We start from the raw sequence: 14,259 nt of genomic DNA, 5'->3' as shown, positions 1-14,259 counted from the left end.
AATTGATGCATTTAAAAAAGTTACAAATCATTTTCAAACATGAAACTAAGGTTGAGAATTGAGAACCAAATATGCAATTAATTTATTTATTTATTTATCTTTTATAAGATACAAGATCATCTTAATAAGTGTAAAGAATAATTTTAATTTGGGATCTCCTTATGAGAAAAGAGTCCATGATAAATATCAAAATCTTACCAATCTCTACAAATAGCAGAAAACTGGAATAAACTTAAAATATATATATATATATATATATATCAGCACATGATTGGTTAAATGGCTAGCATACATGCTAGAAGCCTCATAGGTTATTAGTGTGATTACTGGAACGTTCAAGTTAACTGAGAACCACCAGATTTTTGACATATCATTCAAGTTATTTTACCCACCACTTGGGTCCAAGTTGAAACTTGTAGATTAGAAAAAATTATTATAATGATTACAAAGAAAAACTAAAGTGACAACATTTGCTGCATTGCAGTTATTCAAAGAAATTTCATGAAAAAAAAAAAAAAAAAAAAAAACCAAATATATTGAACTTATGCCCACCAAACTTATTTGAAGATAAAAAGAGAAAATCATTCTCTATCGTCCACACATAATGGAACTGGTTGAGTTATTCACTGAATAAGCATTTGGTTCTTTATCAAGAATATTTTCCCCTACTACTCCATTAACTCCAAAGGTAAATGCTGGTTTTTTGGGCAAAGGCAATTGTGTACTTTCACTTGTCAGCATAGATAACACATCTAGCATGGTGGGCCGATTAATTGCACTAATTTCTGTGCATAGGAGACCAATATGGATGCATCTCAACACCGTATAGTTGACACAGGAACCCCTTATTGTTGGATCAACTAATTCCAACCCTTGAACTTCTTGCCATAAATCACATGCCTGAGAAAATGATAGAATCATTTATAATGTGGAAATACATAACAATCAAACAATATAAAATATTATGTTTAGATTTCTTTTGACATACATGTCCTACTAGATTGAGCACATGGTCAGTGCGGTAGAGGTTTTTATTTTTTTTACCACTCACAATTTCAAGCATTAAGACTCCAAAGCTATAGACATCAGATTTTGTAGAAAAAATGCCTTCCGTAACATATTCAGGTGACATGTAGCCACTACATTAAAACACAAAAATGATTAGTTTCATTATTCAAAAGATAACATGTAGTAGAATTCAACTAGGAATTTAATTATCACAAGTAAATTAGATATTATTAACTTACTATGTTCCAACAATTCTATTTGTATTTTCTTCCGATTCATGTGGATTAAAAATTCTAGCCATGCCAAAATCAGAAATTTTGGGGTCCATATTTTTGTCTAGTAGTATGTTACTAGCTTTTAAATCTCTATGAATTACTTTCAACCTTGAGTATTTATGGAGGTAAAGTAATCCTTGAGCAATTCCTTCAATTATGTTGAAGCGTTTTTTCCAATCTAGTAGCTTGCTCCTATTCGAATCTGTCCAATATAAAAAGTTACATATGATCAATTATCTACTTTCAATAAATGAAATAAAAATACCCAAAAAAAATTGTTGAAGAAAAGTTTTTCTAACCAAATAAAAAATAGTCTAAGCTTTTGTTGTGCATATATTCATAAATTAACATCATATCTTCTCCATGAATGCAACAACCAATAAGTTTAACAAGATTCATGTGTTGAAGTTTAGATATGAGTATCAACTCATTCTTAAACTCAAGTATTCCTTGTCGTGAGTTCCTTCCTAATCGCTTTACAGCTATTTTTTGTCCTGTTGGTAGTTTTCCCTGATATGATGATGAGAAAAGTTTAGGTCAAAATGTGTAGTAAGTTAATTAAAACTTCTTGGTGCAGAAGTTTATTTAGATGTTACCTTATAAACAGGTCCAAAGCCCCCCTCTCCAAGCTTTTTTTCTAATGAGAAGTTGTTTGTTGCAGATATGACACTTGTGTAGCTAATTATATTGAAATCATGCCCATTCTTTCCATCATTTGGAATCTCAATGTCATTTGTAGATGTATTCAACCTCACTAAAGCAAGTATTTCATTCTCATCTTCAAACTTCTTTTTCTCTGTTTAAATTTACATAGAACATCATAATTTCCATTTAAAATAATAAATAATCAAGAAATTTGTTAGATTTATCTCAATAAATTCGATGAATGAACTATCTACCTCGAAGTACAAGTTTTCTCCGTATTAGTAGATAACACAACATGCAGAAAAAACCCACAATTACGGCATCAGCTATGGCAATTGAAATCCATCTCCAATTCTTTGTTCCTACATTTGGTCATGAGTAGCCATATTAGTAATTATAATATAGGAAAATTTTTGCTGCTTTTATGAAAGTAATATTGCATATCGACAATGTAAAAATAGAAGGTTAACTCATGCACAAGGGATAAAATGTGCCCTACGACTTAGAAAATCCTAATCAACTCAAGAGATCCAAATCAGACCATGTGTAGGTAACTAAAGCATATAAATATCAAAGTCATCAAACCCCAAAACTTAAATCTATAAGTGGACATGCAACTTTAATAGAAACATGTATGAAGGTTCACATCCCACCAGACTAGGAATTCATTAACAGTGTGTATTTGAAAATTAACTGGGTCAGACAAAAAAGTAATACATGAGTGAACCCATTTATCAACCTAGCTTAGTCATTTATACTAATGATTTTTTCTCTAAAGTTTCAAAACAACTAGTCTAGTCATAATTGAAGATTCTTATATTTGTTTATAAAGTTTAAATCAACATAGTATATATCTGATATTTTTCTTTTTTGAGAATAAGTATATATCTGATATGGAACTTAGCACACACGCTAACTAATTTAGTATTGAACTACAATAGTACTCAAATTCAACTAGGAAAAGAAAAAGAAAAAGAAAAAATCAAAATGTTGTCATGATTGATTTGCATCACATGTTAGGCTTTATAGAAAATACGCTCAATTTTGTAGATTGCATCTCAGGAAGCACACAATTAAAGTGTTATGTATAATCGATGTGGAATCGCAAACTTGTGTATCATTCATATCAACAAAAACTAGTTTACTCACCATCGTGAGAACGACTCTCAGAAGTCTTTGGTTTTAGAACAAAAAGATCCCTTGAGTATCCCGGAATGAACCACGACATTTCTGTCCAGAATTGGCATCCTGTGGCATTATCAGATAGAGAAGAATAAGCCACACAACTACAGTTGTTCCAGCAATCTGCTCTGCAATCACTGATGCTAAGACTCGCATTTGCAATTTTGGTTGAATGATCTTCATTTTTAATGAAATACCCAGAACTAAAATCAAGTTCCTCACCATCCCTACACTCTGGCTGCCTCCATTTCTGGCATCCTCCATTAGTGTTATAGCCATAGCAAATATCAGCTCGGGCAATAATGGGTCCTTTGATAACCTTCAATTGCCCTGTAGTTGTTAGTATTAATTCTGACTGCTGACTTTGATTTTTATCACTGAAAGAGAAGTATTCTTCTTCCCCATTTGAAACCACTTTGAACTCATATATGGATGTTGCATCCGGTAAAAGATTCTGAAATCTGTATCCACTTTTCCAATAAATAACCCCTCTTCGCCGAATGATCAATTCGCGTCCCTTAGGATCCCATTCAAGACTAAAAGGCCCGGGAGTTGGGATGTAGTCAGCTAACCATGATGCGAGTGACCAAGTTTTGCCAGTCTTGTGGTTGACACCTAACTTCATCTCTGGTAGAAATGTGTCGCTAGGATGATCAAAACTTTGCCATAACAGACGCATTGTAGATCCATTGGAGTGCAATTCTTTCAAGATAAAATTGCCCGAATCCAATAGAGTAGCAATAGTGTTATTGGTAGGTTGAGTGGAAGAATTATATAGCACCATAGGAACCCCACCTTGGCGTGTTATAACTTTCAATGTTCCCTCGTTGTCCAAGGTAAGAACGCTGGAATTCCTGGCGATATTATTGTTGCCTGCGTGCCATACTATTAACTCGGAAGCACAGTCCGATATACCTAATAATAAGTTGTTGACGTTGGTACTTTTGTCATTGCCTAGCTGAGAAAACCGCAAAGCGAACCTCCTTGATGCAGAAACTAGAGAACTTGAGGAATTGAGGGTGTCACCCGGTTTGAGACTATCTCTTTCTGCAGCATGAGGACTAGTCCACAAGCACAAAAAATAGAGAAGGAAAACGGATTTCATAGGAAGGTGGTGTATTTTTGTAGCCATGAATTGACAACTTAATTTCTCACTTGTTGGCTACTTATATATAGTCATGCATGCATTGCAGATTTGTATTGATAAAGACAAATTCTTGGCGACTTTCACCGAAGAAGACTGGTTATGACACCATCTGGTCGGTGGGTCAGTGCTTTTACTAGGTAAAATTTTCATTCTCATCACCTAAAGTTTATTATTGATACTGTGAGACTGTAGTACATTCCTCCCATATAAGGATGAGTTTCAGGTGAGAGAGAGAACATACTTCTGGATTATATAACAAATTTCCGTCCATAATATATAAAAGAGCAAATTGTCACTCATTTTTGAACTAAAATAAGATGTAGCTCATACTACATAATTGATCTCTATCAATTGTTATAAGAGCTTATTAGTATCCTAAAATATTGCCCTCTCACGCTTCTAGTTCTACGTAAATTGGTAATAGAGCTCATTCGTATTGTTAATTTGTTATGTCAAAAAAAAAAGAAACTACTAAAGTAATCATCCTATTGACAATAATCATGGGCTGAAGGCCCTTATAGCGATAGTAGAATCTCGTTATGGTACAATATCCATTAAAATTTGTTTAAGATTATCTTTACTTGGGAAATCATTATTTTTGCCTTTAAATAGGCTAGCAATCTTTTAATTCAAAATGGACAATTTGCTTTCAATAAAATTCAAGGAGTTCTTGATGGTTTAAGATTTTCCGTCTAGCTAGAATAAGATCTATCCTTCTCACGCTACTTGTTCTATGCCAATAGTTCAAACTATTTAGTCTTAGCCATGATTTGCTTTATCTTCGATACTATAAGGGTAATATTTTTTTATTGGCATATCTTAAGACAAAACGCACTTTACTTATAATTGAGTCTTGCGTTTAAATGCGTTCAAGAAGATCATTTAGTGTCCAACAAGAGCCATTATAGAAGACATGACGAGTTCTCAAAAAACAGTATAAGAAAAGCTAGAAAAACAAACCTTGATACCTAGCTCAACACCTTTCGATCTATCGAGTTTCGGAGATTTTGAGTTTTTAGATTTGTTGTCGTCCCATTATGACAAGGCTTTCCTAGGGTTTTGTGCACAAGGTTTCTAGAGCATATAAAAGCTATATTTTGCAACCGTCAAGATAAACACAAAGAGATATATAGAATTATACACTTTACAGGAGTTGCTACAACTTCTTATGCGCCTTAGTGTTTTGCACCAAGCTGCTACCAAATCTGCAAGTATGGATTGAAGAACTCTGCCATACAATAACAATCAAGTTGCTGTGCTGTTAGTTACATACTGGATTCATGCAAAGGAGAAGTCTCTACAAAAACAAGTTTAATTGGGTATGGGAACTGATTCTAGTATACAATAGTAGGTTCATCCATAGGTTGGTATTTTAGGATAAGTTAGTAGAGTAAAATTTCTTATACTTATAACCGTTTGATTCTTGATTAGTGATTTTTTCGTAAATGGTAACCTCAAATTCAACCCATGGAGTTTTTGGCTAAGTAGATTTTTCTCATCATAATTAAATCGTCATATCAAATTTATTTTCCAATACACTCTATCTAGTTAGGTGATTTAACTGTGCCTCCACGTGATTTGCTTGTAATTTGACTAATTAATCAACTTGGGTAATTGAATTAATTAATCAGAATCAATCTAAATCCCAACATATACCATATCTAATACCCTTCTAAGAATTGCCAAGTTATAAAAAAATTAAATAAAAAAAAACATACAAATTGTTTTAAGTCAAGCCAACAATAGCAAGGCAGCAGTTAAATACAAAAGTTTCAAACTCTAGTTCCAAAACAATAAACAACCAAATATCAAACAAACAATCATTTGAATTACAAATGAAAAAAAGGAAGAAAAAAAAATTCACATTCATTATAAATTCATAACATATATATTCAATTAATGACTAATTCAATTATCATTTATGCAATAATATATATTTAACAAATCTAAATAAATAAATCAAATAGAATATGTGTATAAGATTGACATTCAAATTATTCAAACTCAAAAGTGATAATGTGTGACATATAACCCAAATTATAATCTCTTTCTCATCATATTCATCATATTGCTTAATCAAATCTATCTAAGTCAATATTTTACTCATATTCATTATCTTGCAAAATTATTTATTTATTGACATTTTCTTCATCATCATCAAAATTTACTATCTTTTTTCTATATTATGTTTTAATTAACTATATATATATATATATATATATATTCTTGGCATTCTAACTTTCTAAAACTTTCATGACAATAATATCAAAAATAAAAATAATTATATCGTTATTTAACACCATTTTTTTTTTTTACCAATTAAGTTAACTAAAACCCACTTATTTAACACCTTATTTATTCTATAAAAAAGATATTTGCAAAATGTGACCAAAGTCTGTAGTTGAAAGAGAGAAGGGGGAAAAAGACTTATAAACATGTAATTTTATTGGGCTTAATAAAAAAAAATCCAATAATTTTGTGTTAAAAACAAATCTAATAATTTTTCAGATTCAAATTGAAGCACAAATTTTAACAAAAAACTCAATTTAAACTTACATGTGTATATATTGTCTAATAATATGATATAATTCATACAATATGCATCAGTGTATTAATGATTCTTGAGCATGGTAAATGTGTATCTAAGATATGCCACATTTTATGGATTCTAGTTAGTTCAATTGGTAAAATTTTTAATGGTTGAATAAGATATTTGGGATTCAATTCCCGCGGTGTCTACCTCATAAACCGATTGGTGTCTTGGTCTTATAATAAAGAGATATCATCAGAAGCGGACGCCATAAATGGAAACTCTCTCTAAAAATAAATAAATAAATAAAAAAGAAGATACACCACATTTTTAACTCAATATAATATGTATCATTACAATACATATTGCTTATTATCCAATACTACCAATAACGGAAACTATTAGGTTTTAAAGATTTAAGTTAAAATGTTTATGAAAGGTCACTAAATGTGTAAAACACTTGTGAATGTTTAGACTCCCAATTACAAAATTTCCAAAGCAAGCTTATACTCAAATAATATATGTGCGGAATGATAAATATAAGCTATACCCAAATTTGAAACTACTCTAAACCATAATTTAATCACAACACAGTAGTAATTAAAAGCAAAGAGTAAGAGATAGAGAGAAGCAAATGCAAGATAACATCGACACGTGTTATCGAAGAGGAAACCGAAGAACTCGACGAAAAACCTTTCTGCCGCCCTCCCAGCAATAAAATGTTCCACTAGAAAATCAGTTGGGATACATGAATAACAATAGACCCTCCATGCCTTATCTACCCGATGCACCTAAGCCCTCCAAGCTTCTTACTCCAATAGGATTACGCCTAACCTTGTATTCTCTAGCTTATCAGATCCCGCAATTAGCCTATTGCATCAACGAAAATAAATTGGTTCTCTCTTGAACTGCTTCCCAAACACCAAGAACCTTCTCACTGCTATAAATGTGGTGACGTAAGGATTTGGCTTAAGATCCTCTCAAGGGTATGACAATGGAGAGGGTAAGAGTAGAGGAATTTGGAGAATAAAAAATATAAGATTGTGGATAAATCAATCTTATTATTCTCTAGGGTTTATCTCTCAAAATTCTCTTTGGAAGTTCTCAACATTTTATAGGTATAAGGGTACTTATAGTAGGGTATGAGAAGGAATGTGAAAAGTCATTTTTCAGCAAAACAGGGTGCATTGGCAAGTCACTCGCGACTGGGATGAGTCGCGAGTTTCAGTTGCTAGATAACAGAATGGTCAGACTGTACTTTTTGTCCTATAGTGATCCAGCTATCTTGATCCTTCAACTTCCTGCATGCTCCACATGTGTGACACTTTCTGGCGAGTTGCCACTCGCGAGTCAGTTGCGAGATGCCTCTTGATGCACACAGTTGATTAATTCTTCACACTCTCTCACACACACCCTTACATTATTTCCACCTAAATACAGGGTTTCTAAATGTTGAATTACAAGCAAATTTGGCACGAGTTGAAGAAATTTAACTTTACAATTTAAAATCATATTTTTATTGTGTCGGCAAACAAAGTACAAAACATGTCTAGTCTAGGTATTAGACAATGCTTAAAAGTATTGGTTTCAAGGTTCAAGTCCAGCTAACTTCAGAAAAAGAAAGTGAGTCTCATCCTTGCTCGATCGATCGAGAAATTAGGCTTGATTGATCGAAAATCGCAGGAACAAAAATTTTGCTGATTTTTAAAACAGGCCCAAGCCGACAAAACTAGCTACCTTTTTTGGACTTTTGGAAGACTTGTATGTTACTCTTCATGAGATCTGAGAGATTTTGTATCTTCTAACTACACAAGAATCTACCGAAGCAAGATTTACAATCAAGCGTTGGGGTAACATAGTTGCTGCATCAAGGTCATTACTGATGGTGATCTGAAACCTTTGAGTGGGATCTCAAAATCACAAGTAAGAGTACTTGCACGTGGTCGTGTCAGTAAGTTACTACATGAGGTAGCAATAGATTTAGGGTTAAATCTTATTGTAAAAACTTCAATTATCTTATAGTAGATTTACTTTACCTTGAAGATATCTAGGTCAAATCATCCCCAGGTTTTTATCTTGAAACGGTTAGTTTCATTGGTTTTCCTAGGTCGTCATATCGTGGTGTTATTTATTTTCCGCTGCTTTGTATGATCTAATTTATTTGTGTTTAACCTAAATCTGAATAATTAATCTAAGTCATCACTTGGTTAATATAATAGGTTAAACAATCTGGTTTAAGGGGTCTAAACGAACAAACAGATACAAATAACATATAGTGAAATGTTACCTTAAAAAGTTTTGTAGGGTCATCAAACCACATGGATGGGTCAGATGGCCTTTTTAAAAAGATTTTTAAGCTAACAATAAATTTTGGAGCATTTTCTCAACCAAAAAGAAAAAGAAATGGAGCACAATGAACGAAATTGAGATATATATATATATATATATATTTGTGTGTGTATATATATTACTCAATTTTAACTTTTATTCTTCTTTTTTTTTTAAGAAAAACCCTTTGTTAAATAGTAGAATATATAATTAATTCTACATACAAAATACTCATAATAAATATTTATTAAATTCATATTTTTTTAAAAAAAAAAAATCTATGCATTGTACAGGTATATATAATTTTAGAGGGATCTTCATAGGGATTAGTCTCTCTTTTAACTTCTTTAAAAAAGTTTTCATCAGTTAAACACAATGCATGTTATTATATACATTAAAGTTTTTGTAACACTCTTTAACATGGTCCACTTTTCAACTCCGTTTCTCCATTTACAATATGTAAGGACACGATTAGTAGCGACCCATAACAACGTTGGGTTCGCACGTAAAAAGGCCCAAACAATATCACTTATAGAGCGTGGGTTTGAAAGGCTAGGCCTTGGTCACATGACCGTGGTATTCTGTGGTGTTCATACATAAATAAATCGTGTTCGCTCTAGGAGTCTTTCTCCTGGAGGTGGGCTGGGAGGCTCTGGTTTTGACCATTTTTCCCAGCCTCTTTTCTAGACCGCTTACTTCCCCTTTTATATTGGCTTGTATGCCTCATCCAACGTCCACGTGTAGGTTCGACTTTCCAGGACTGATACTTGTCCCATCAGCCCATACCTAGAGTGGTTGGGGGTGGTTGAAAAAGTTGAAAAGTATGGCTCTGTTAGGTACAGAGTTTTGAATGGCAGTAATGGCAGCCTTCCCTTTGTCCTTGGTCATTATACTATCCAGCGTCTCATTCTCTATTGACATAGATATTTTAGATTTTTTCCCAAACTGTTCCTAGACCGCTTTTGCCCCTCCTTCTAGGGGGACCTCAGATATGCCGAGGACAGAATCATCCTCGGCTGTGTCTCACGATTATTTGGACTTTTATTACCTATCCTCGGCTACACATTTCCTCGGCTAGGGCCTTGGGCCCCAATGTAAAAAATGGGCCAAGGCCACAAATTATTGGACCCTATAATAGCCCCTCAAAATCCTGCTGTCCGATCTCTTGGTTGGAGAGGAGGGCTTTGGTAATGCCAAGCCTTTATTACGACTCGTTTAGCTCTGCCCTCCATTAATGTTGGTGTCCCTTCATCTATCCCGGAAACGCTCCGGACTTCAGACTATGAGACATTCCTCTGAATTCATTCACGATGCGTTCCTGTCGTTTCATTATCCGAAACGTCCCTTTAATGACTTCCCTTTACGAGGCCCTTTAATTTCGACGGTTATTGATTGCGTGGGGAAGTGGAGTGGGTATATTCTCGTTTACAGATTTTCTTGGAAATTTGGATAGATTGAATGCCTCCCGTTTTGCCCTTCATATAAAAAGAAAAGCAAGAGGTTACTTCTCTTACCCAGAGACCTTTTAATCCTTTTTAAAGTCTGAAACCCTTAGCCTCCCCCAGAGTTTCCTTTATCCGCCAGTTTACACCTTGAATTGTGATACATTCGAAATAGGAGTGGGAATGAAGGGACCATACCCTTCCCAGAAACGCCATGTTCTTCTGAAACTTAAAATGGCTCGGTCAGGGCAGGGATGACCAAGACTCAAGATACTTCTCATCCTTCCTTCAACCAAAATCCGAAGTAGGGGCTCGTCGCGTCAAACTTTTGGTGCGACTGAGCCTGGGTCACCCATTATCAGTACCAGCCGCTCTCTTACAAGCATAGCTAATATGTCACCAGCGTGTTAGGAGTCAGGGCTGAGGCAGGGACTAAGTGTCCCTGCTTCCTCCTCTCTTCCTTCATTGGTGTCTCCTTTTACCTCCACTTCTTCTTCTTTCTCATCACCAGATCCATCCTGGTGCTTTTACTTCTTCCTCTTCTTCTCCTCATCCATCAAAGAAGGTCCTCCTCTTAATATGGGTGCTACTGGGGCAAAATTTGGAAAGACTTCGGAGCAGAGCTTAAAAAGATTTCTGGTCGTTTGTCTGTTTATTGTATTTGTTGTTTTGTTTTTTATTTTATTTTTTGTTTTTGCAATTCGTTTTCCGTATAGGCTTGTTTAAGCCCTTCATTGTACGCTGTAATACCTTTTTATATTAATAAAAGTCAATACTGCTTTATTTTGTATATTCTACCTCTTCTTTCTGAAATGATTATCCCATGAATAGACGTATTACCACATGACTTCCTTTTTTTTTTCTTTTTTTTTTTTTTTTTTTTTTTTTTTTTTTTTTTTTTTTTTTTTAATATTCTAAATGATGCTTAGGGCCGAAATCCTTGTTAATAAAAAGACCTTACTTTGCACTTGTTGAAACTATCTAACACAATAATGCCGATCTGAACAAATGATACTTAGGGCAGAAACCCTTACTAAGCAAAAAGAAAAATATGTTAATATGAGCTTATTAGAGCTGTCTGGTATAATAATGCCGACCTGAAAAAAAACGATACTTAGGGACGAAACCCTTACTAAGAAAAAAGATGATATTATGAACTTATTGAAGCTATCTTGCATAATAAGACCAACCTGAAAAAGGGTTGTATGCCCCAAACTGAATGAGGTGATGGCTGAATGCTCGGTGCTATGTAAAAAGTAATCATCCGAGGATATGTAACCCAAAAATGAACAGCCCCTGCGGGTCGCTGATTAATAAGGCGTTTCGCCATTTTCCTAATAACCTTCACAGCCTTAACCTTTTCTGGTATTTGGTCCGAGGACTGAGCGACTTAGAATTTTCTTAAGTAGTTGGTTTCCCCATAGGTTTGAGTCCGAGGACCATGCAATACCTTGGTTCTGTCCAAAACTTGATTTTGATAAGTAGTTGGTTTCCCCATAAGTTTGAGTTCGAGGACTATGCAATACCTTGGTTCTGTCCAAAACTTGACTTTAATAAGTAGTTGGTTTCCCTATAGGTTTGAGTCCGAGGACCATGCAATACCTTGGTTCTGTCCAAAACTTGATTTTGATAAGTAGTTGGTTTCTCTATAGGTTTGAGTCCGAGGACCATGCAATACCTTGGTTCTGTCCAAAACTTGATACTTAAGTAGTTGGTTTCCCCATAGGTTTGAGTCCGAGGACCATGCAATACCTTGGTTCTGTCCAAAACTTGATATTTAAGTAGTCAGGGGAATTAACCTCTAGGTTATGGCACGGGACCTTGGTTTACGGGGAATTAGCTCCTCGGCCAGGCCCCTAGAACCATTTGTGCTGCTGACGCTACGAAGCGCAGCCCCTAATAAAGAAACATAGCCCCTAGTGGAACTTTACGCTAGAACAATATAACCGACTGTTAAAAATGACAAGGGGACTGTCTCAACCTACCGTCTATGCCAACACACAAGCCTTTCTTATAGACGGCGCCAATTGTAAGGACACGATTAGTAGCGACCCATAACAACGTTGGGTTCGCACGTAAAAAGACCCAAACAATATCACTTATAGAGCTTTGGTTTGATAGGTTAGGCCTTGGTCATATGACCGTGGTATTCCGTGGTATTCATACATAAATAAATCATGTTCGCTCTAGGAGTCTTTCTCCTGGAGGCGGGCTGGGAGGCTCTGGTTTTGGCCATTTTTCCCATCCTCTTTTCTAGACCGCTTACTTCCCCTTTTATATTGGCTTGTATGCCTCATCCAACGTCCACGTGTAGGTTCGACTTTCCAGTACTGATACTTGTCCCATCAACCCATACCTAGAGTGGTTGGGGGTGGTTGAAAAAGTTGAAAAGTATGGCTTTGTCAGGTGCAAAGCTTTGAATGGCAGTAATGGCAGCCTTTCCTTTGTCCTTGGTCGTTATACTATCTTGCGTCTCATTCTCTATTGACATAGATATTTTAGATTTCTTTCCAAACTGTTCCTAGACCGCTTTTGCCCCTCCTTCCCGGGGGACCTCGGATATGCTGAGGATAGAATCATCCTCGATTGTATCTCACGATTATTTGGACTTTTATTACCTATCCTCGGCTACACACTTCCTCGGCTAGGGCCTTGGGCCCCAATGTAAAAAATGGACCAGGGCCACAAATTATTGGACCCCACACAATATTTTTTAATATCTTATTTTATTATTTGTTATAGTATTCTCTGAAATAAATAAGCACAAAATACCAAGATGTTCTTTTTGTTTTTGTTTTTTAATATTATGTCTTGCCACATTTTTTCAAACTATTTTTTTAGAACTAAAATTTTAAAATTAACAACACATAGAGATTTTAAAAAAAAATAAAAAAATAAAAAATAAAAAAAGCTCATGCATTCTGCAAGAAGTTGAAGCTATTTATAATTAAATTTGAGATAATCAATTATATTAATCTTTTAAAAAATTGGATGTTGGTAAATAAAATTTTATGCAAAAAGCTAATCTGAACACGTAAGATTAAATAACTGAAATGTGTCAAATCATAAAATATTTATTTTATTTTTTTGTGTACAACAATCATAGTACAGGATTCAGATCCAAGAGCCGAAAAAATAAAAAAAAGAAAAGAAATGGATCACAATGAACGAAATTGGGACAAAATGGGCTTCTGTCCTTTTTGGACAAAGTAATTAGCCTTTTACCCTTCTTTCCAAACTAAATAGGGAAATACTCCTCTTTTGAAAATCGAGTTTCTCAAAATCGATTTAAGCCCTATAGTGACGTTTTCAAGGACCTATAGTGACGTTTATAAAGACCTATAGTGGCGTTTTGTAACTTGATATCCATGAAATTGAGTTATAGGCAATTTAATTGCCTATAACTCGATTTTATGGATATCAAGTTATAAAACGTCACTATAAGTTCTTAAAATGTCACTATAGGTCCTTAAAAACGTCACTATAGGGCTCCAGAAAATTTTTTTTTTTTAACTCGATTTTGAGAAACTCGATTTTCAAAAGAGAGACATTTCCCTATTTAGTTTGGGAAGAAGGGCAAAAGGCTAATTACTTTGCCCAAAAAGGGTAGAAGCCCATTTTGTCCAACTAAATTGAGAGATATATATATATATATATATATATTACTCAATTTTAACTTTTATTCTTTTTTATTTTTTTATT

The 14,259-nt window shown here is 34.3% G+C and overlaps 1 protein-coding gene across 1 annotated transcript; it reads right to left on the bottom strand.

Annotated features, from left to right (window-relative positions):
- Positions 1–588: 588 nt before the first annotated feature.
- Positions 589–4,242, bottom strand: LOC115985904 (G-type lectin S-receptor-like serine/threonine-protein kinase At1g67520). The gene is made up of 7 exons (XM_031108795.1): positions 3,078–4,242; positions 2,183–2,290; positions 1,880–2,079; positions 1,583–1,793; positions 1,248–1,485; positions 989–1,139; positions 589–900 (listed from the first exon to the last, which is right to left on the bottom strand). Exons 1-7 carry the CDS (start codon positions 4,240–4,242, stop codon positions 589–591), a joined length of 2,385 nt encoding a protein of 794 aa, XP_030964655.1.
- Between the last annotated feature and the right edge of the window lie 10,017 nt (positions 4,243–14,259).

The sequence above is a fragment of the Quercus lobata genome, chromosome 4, assembly GCF_001633185.2.
Source record: "Quercus lobata isolate SW786 chromosome 4, ValleyOak3.0 Primary Assembly, whole genome shotgun sequence".
Lineage (NCBI taxonomy): Eukaryota > Viridiplantae > Streptophyta > Magnoliopsida > Fagales > Fagaceae > Quercus > Quercus lobata.
This window is presented reverse-complemented; position numbering and strand designations above follow the sequence as displayed.

Bases quoted from the DNA above. Each gene is read 5' to 3' on its own strand.
- LOC115985904 (XM_031108795.1), bottom strand. From the start codon at position 4,242: ATGGCTACAAAAATACACCACCTTCCTATGAAATCCGTTTTCCTTCTC. The intron at 1,794-1,879 runs GTAACATCTAAA...TCATCATATCAG, and splicing joins GCTTTGGACCTGTTTATAAG to GGAAAACTACCAACAGGACA. The intron at 1,486-1,582 runs GTTAGAAAAACT...TATATTGGACAG, and splicing joins CTTAGACTATTTTTTATTTG to ATTCGAATAGGAGCAAGCTA.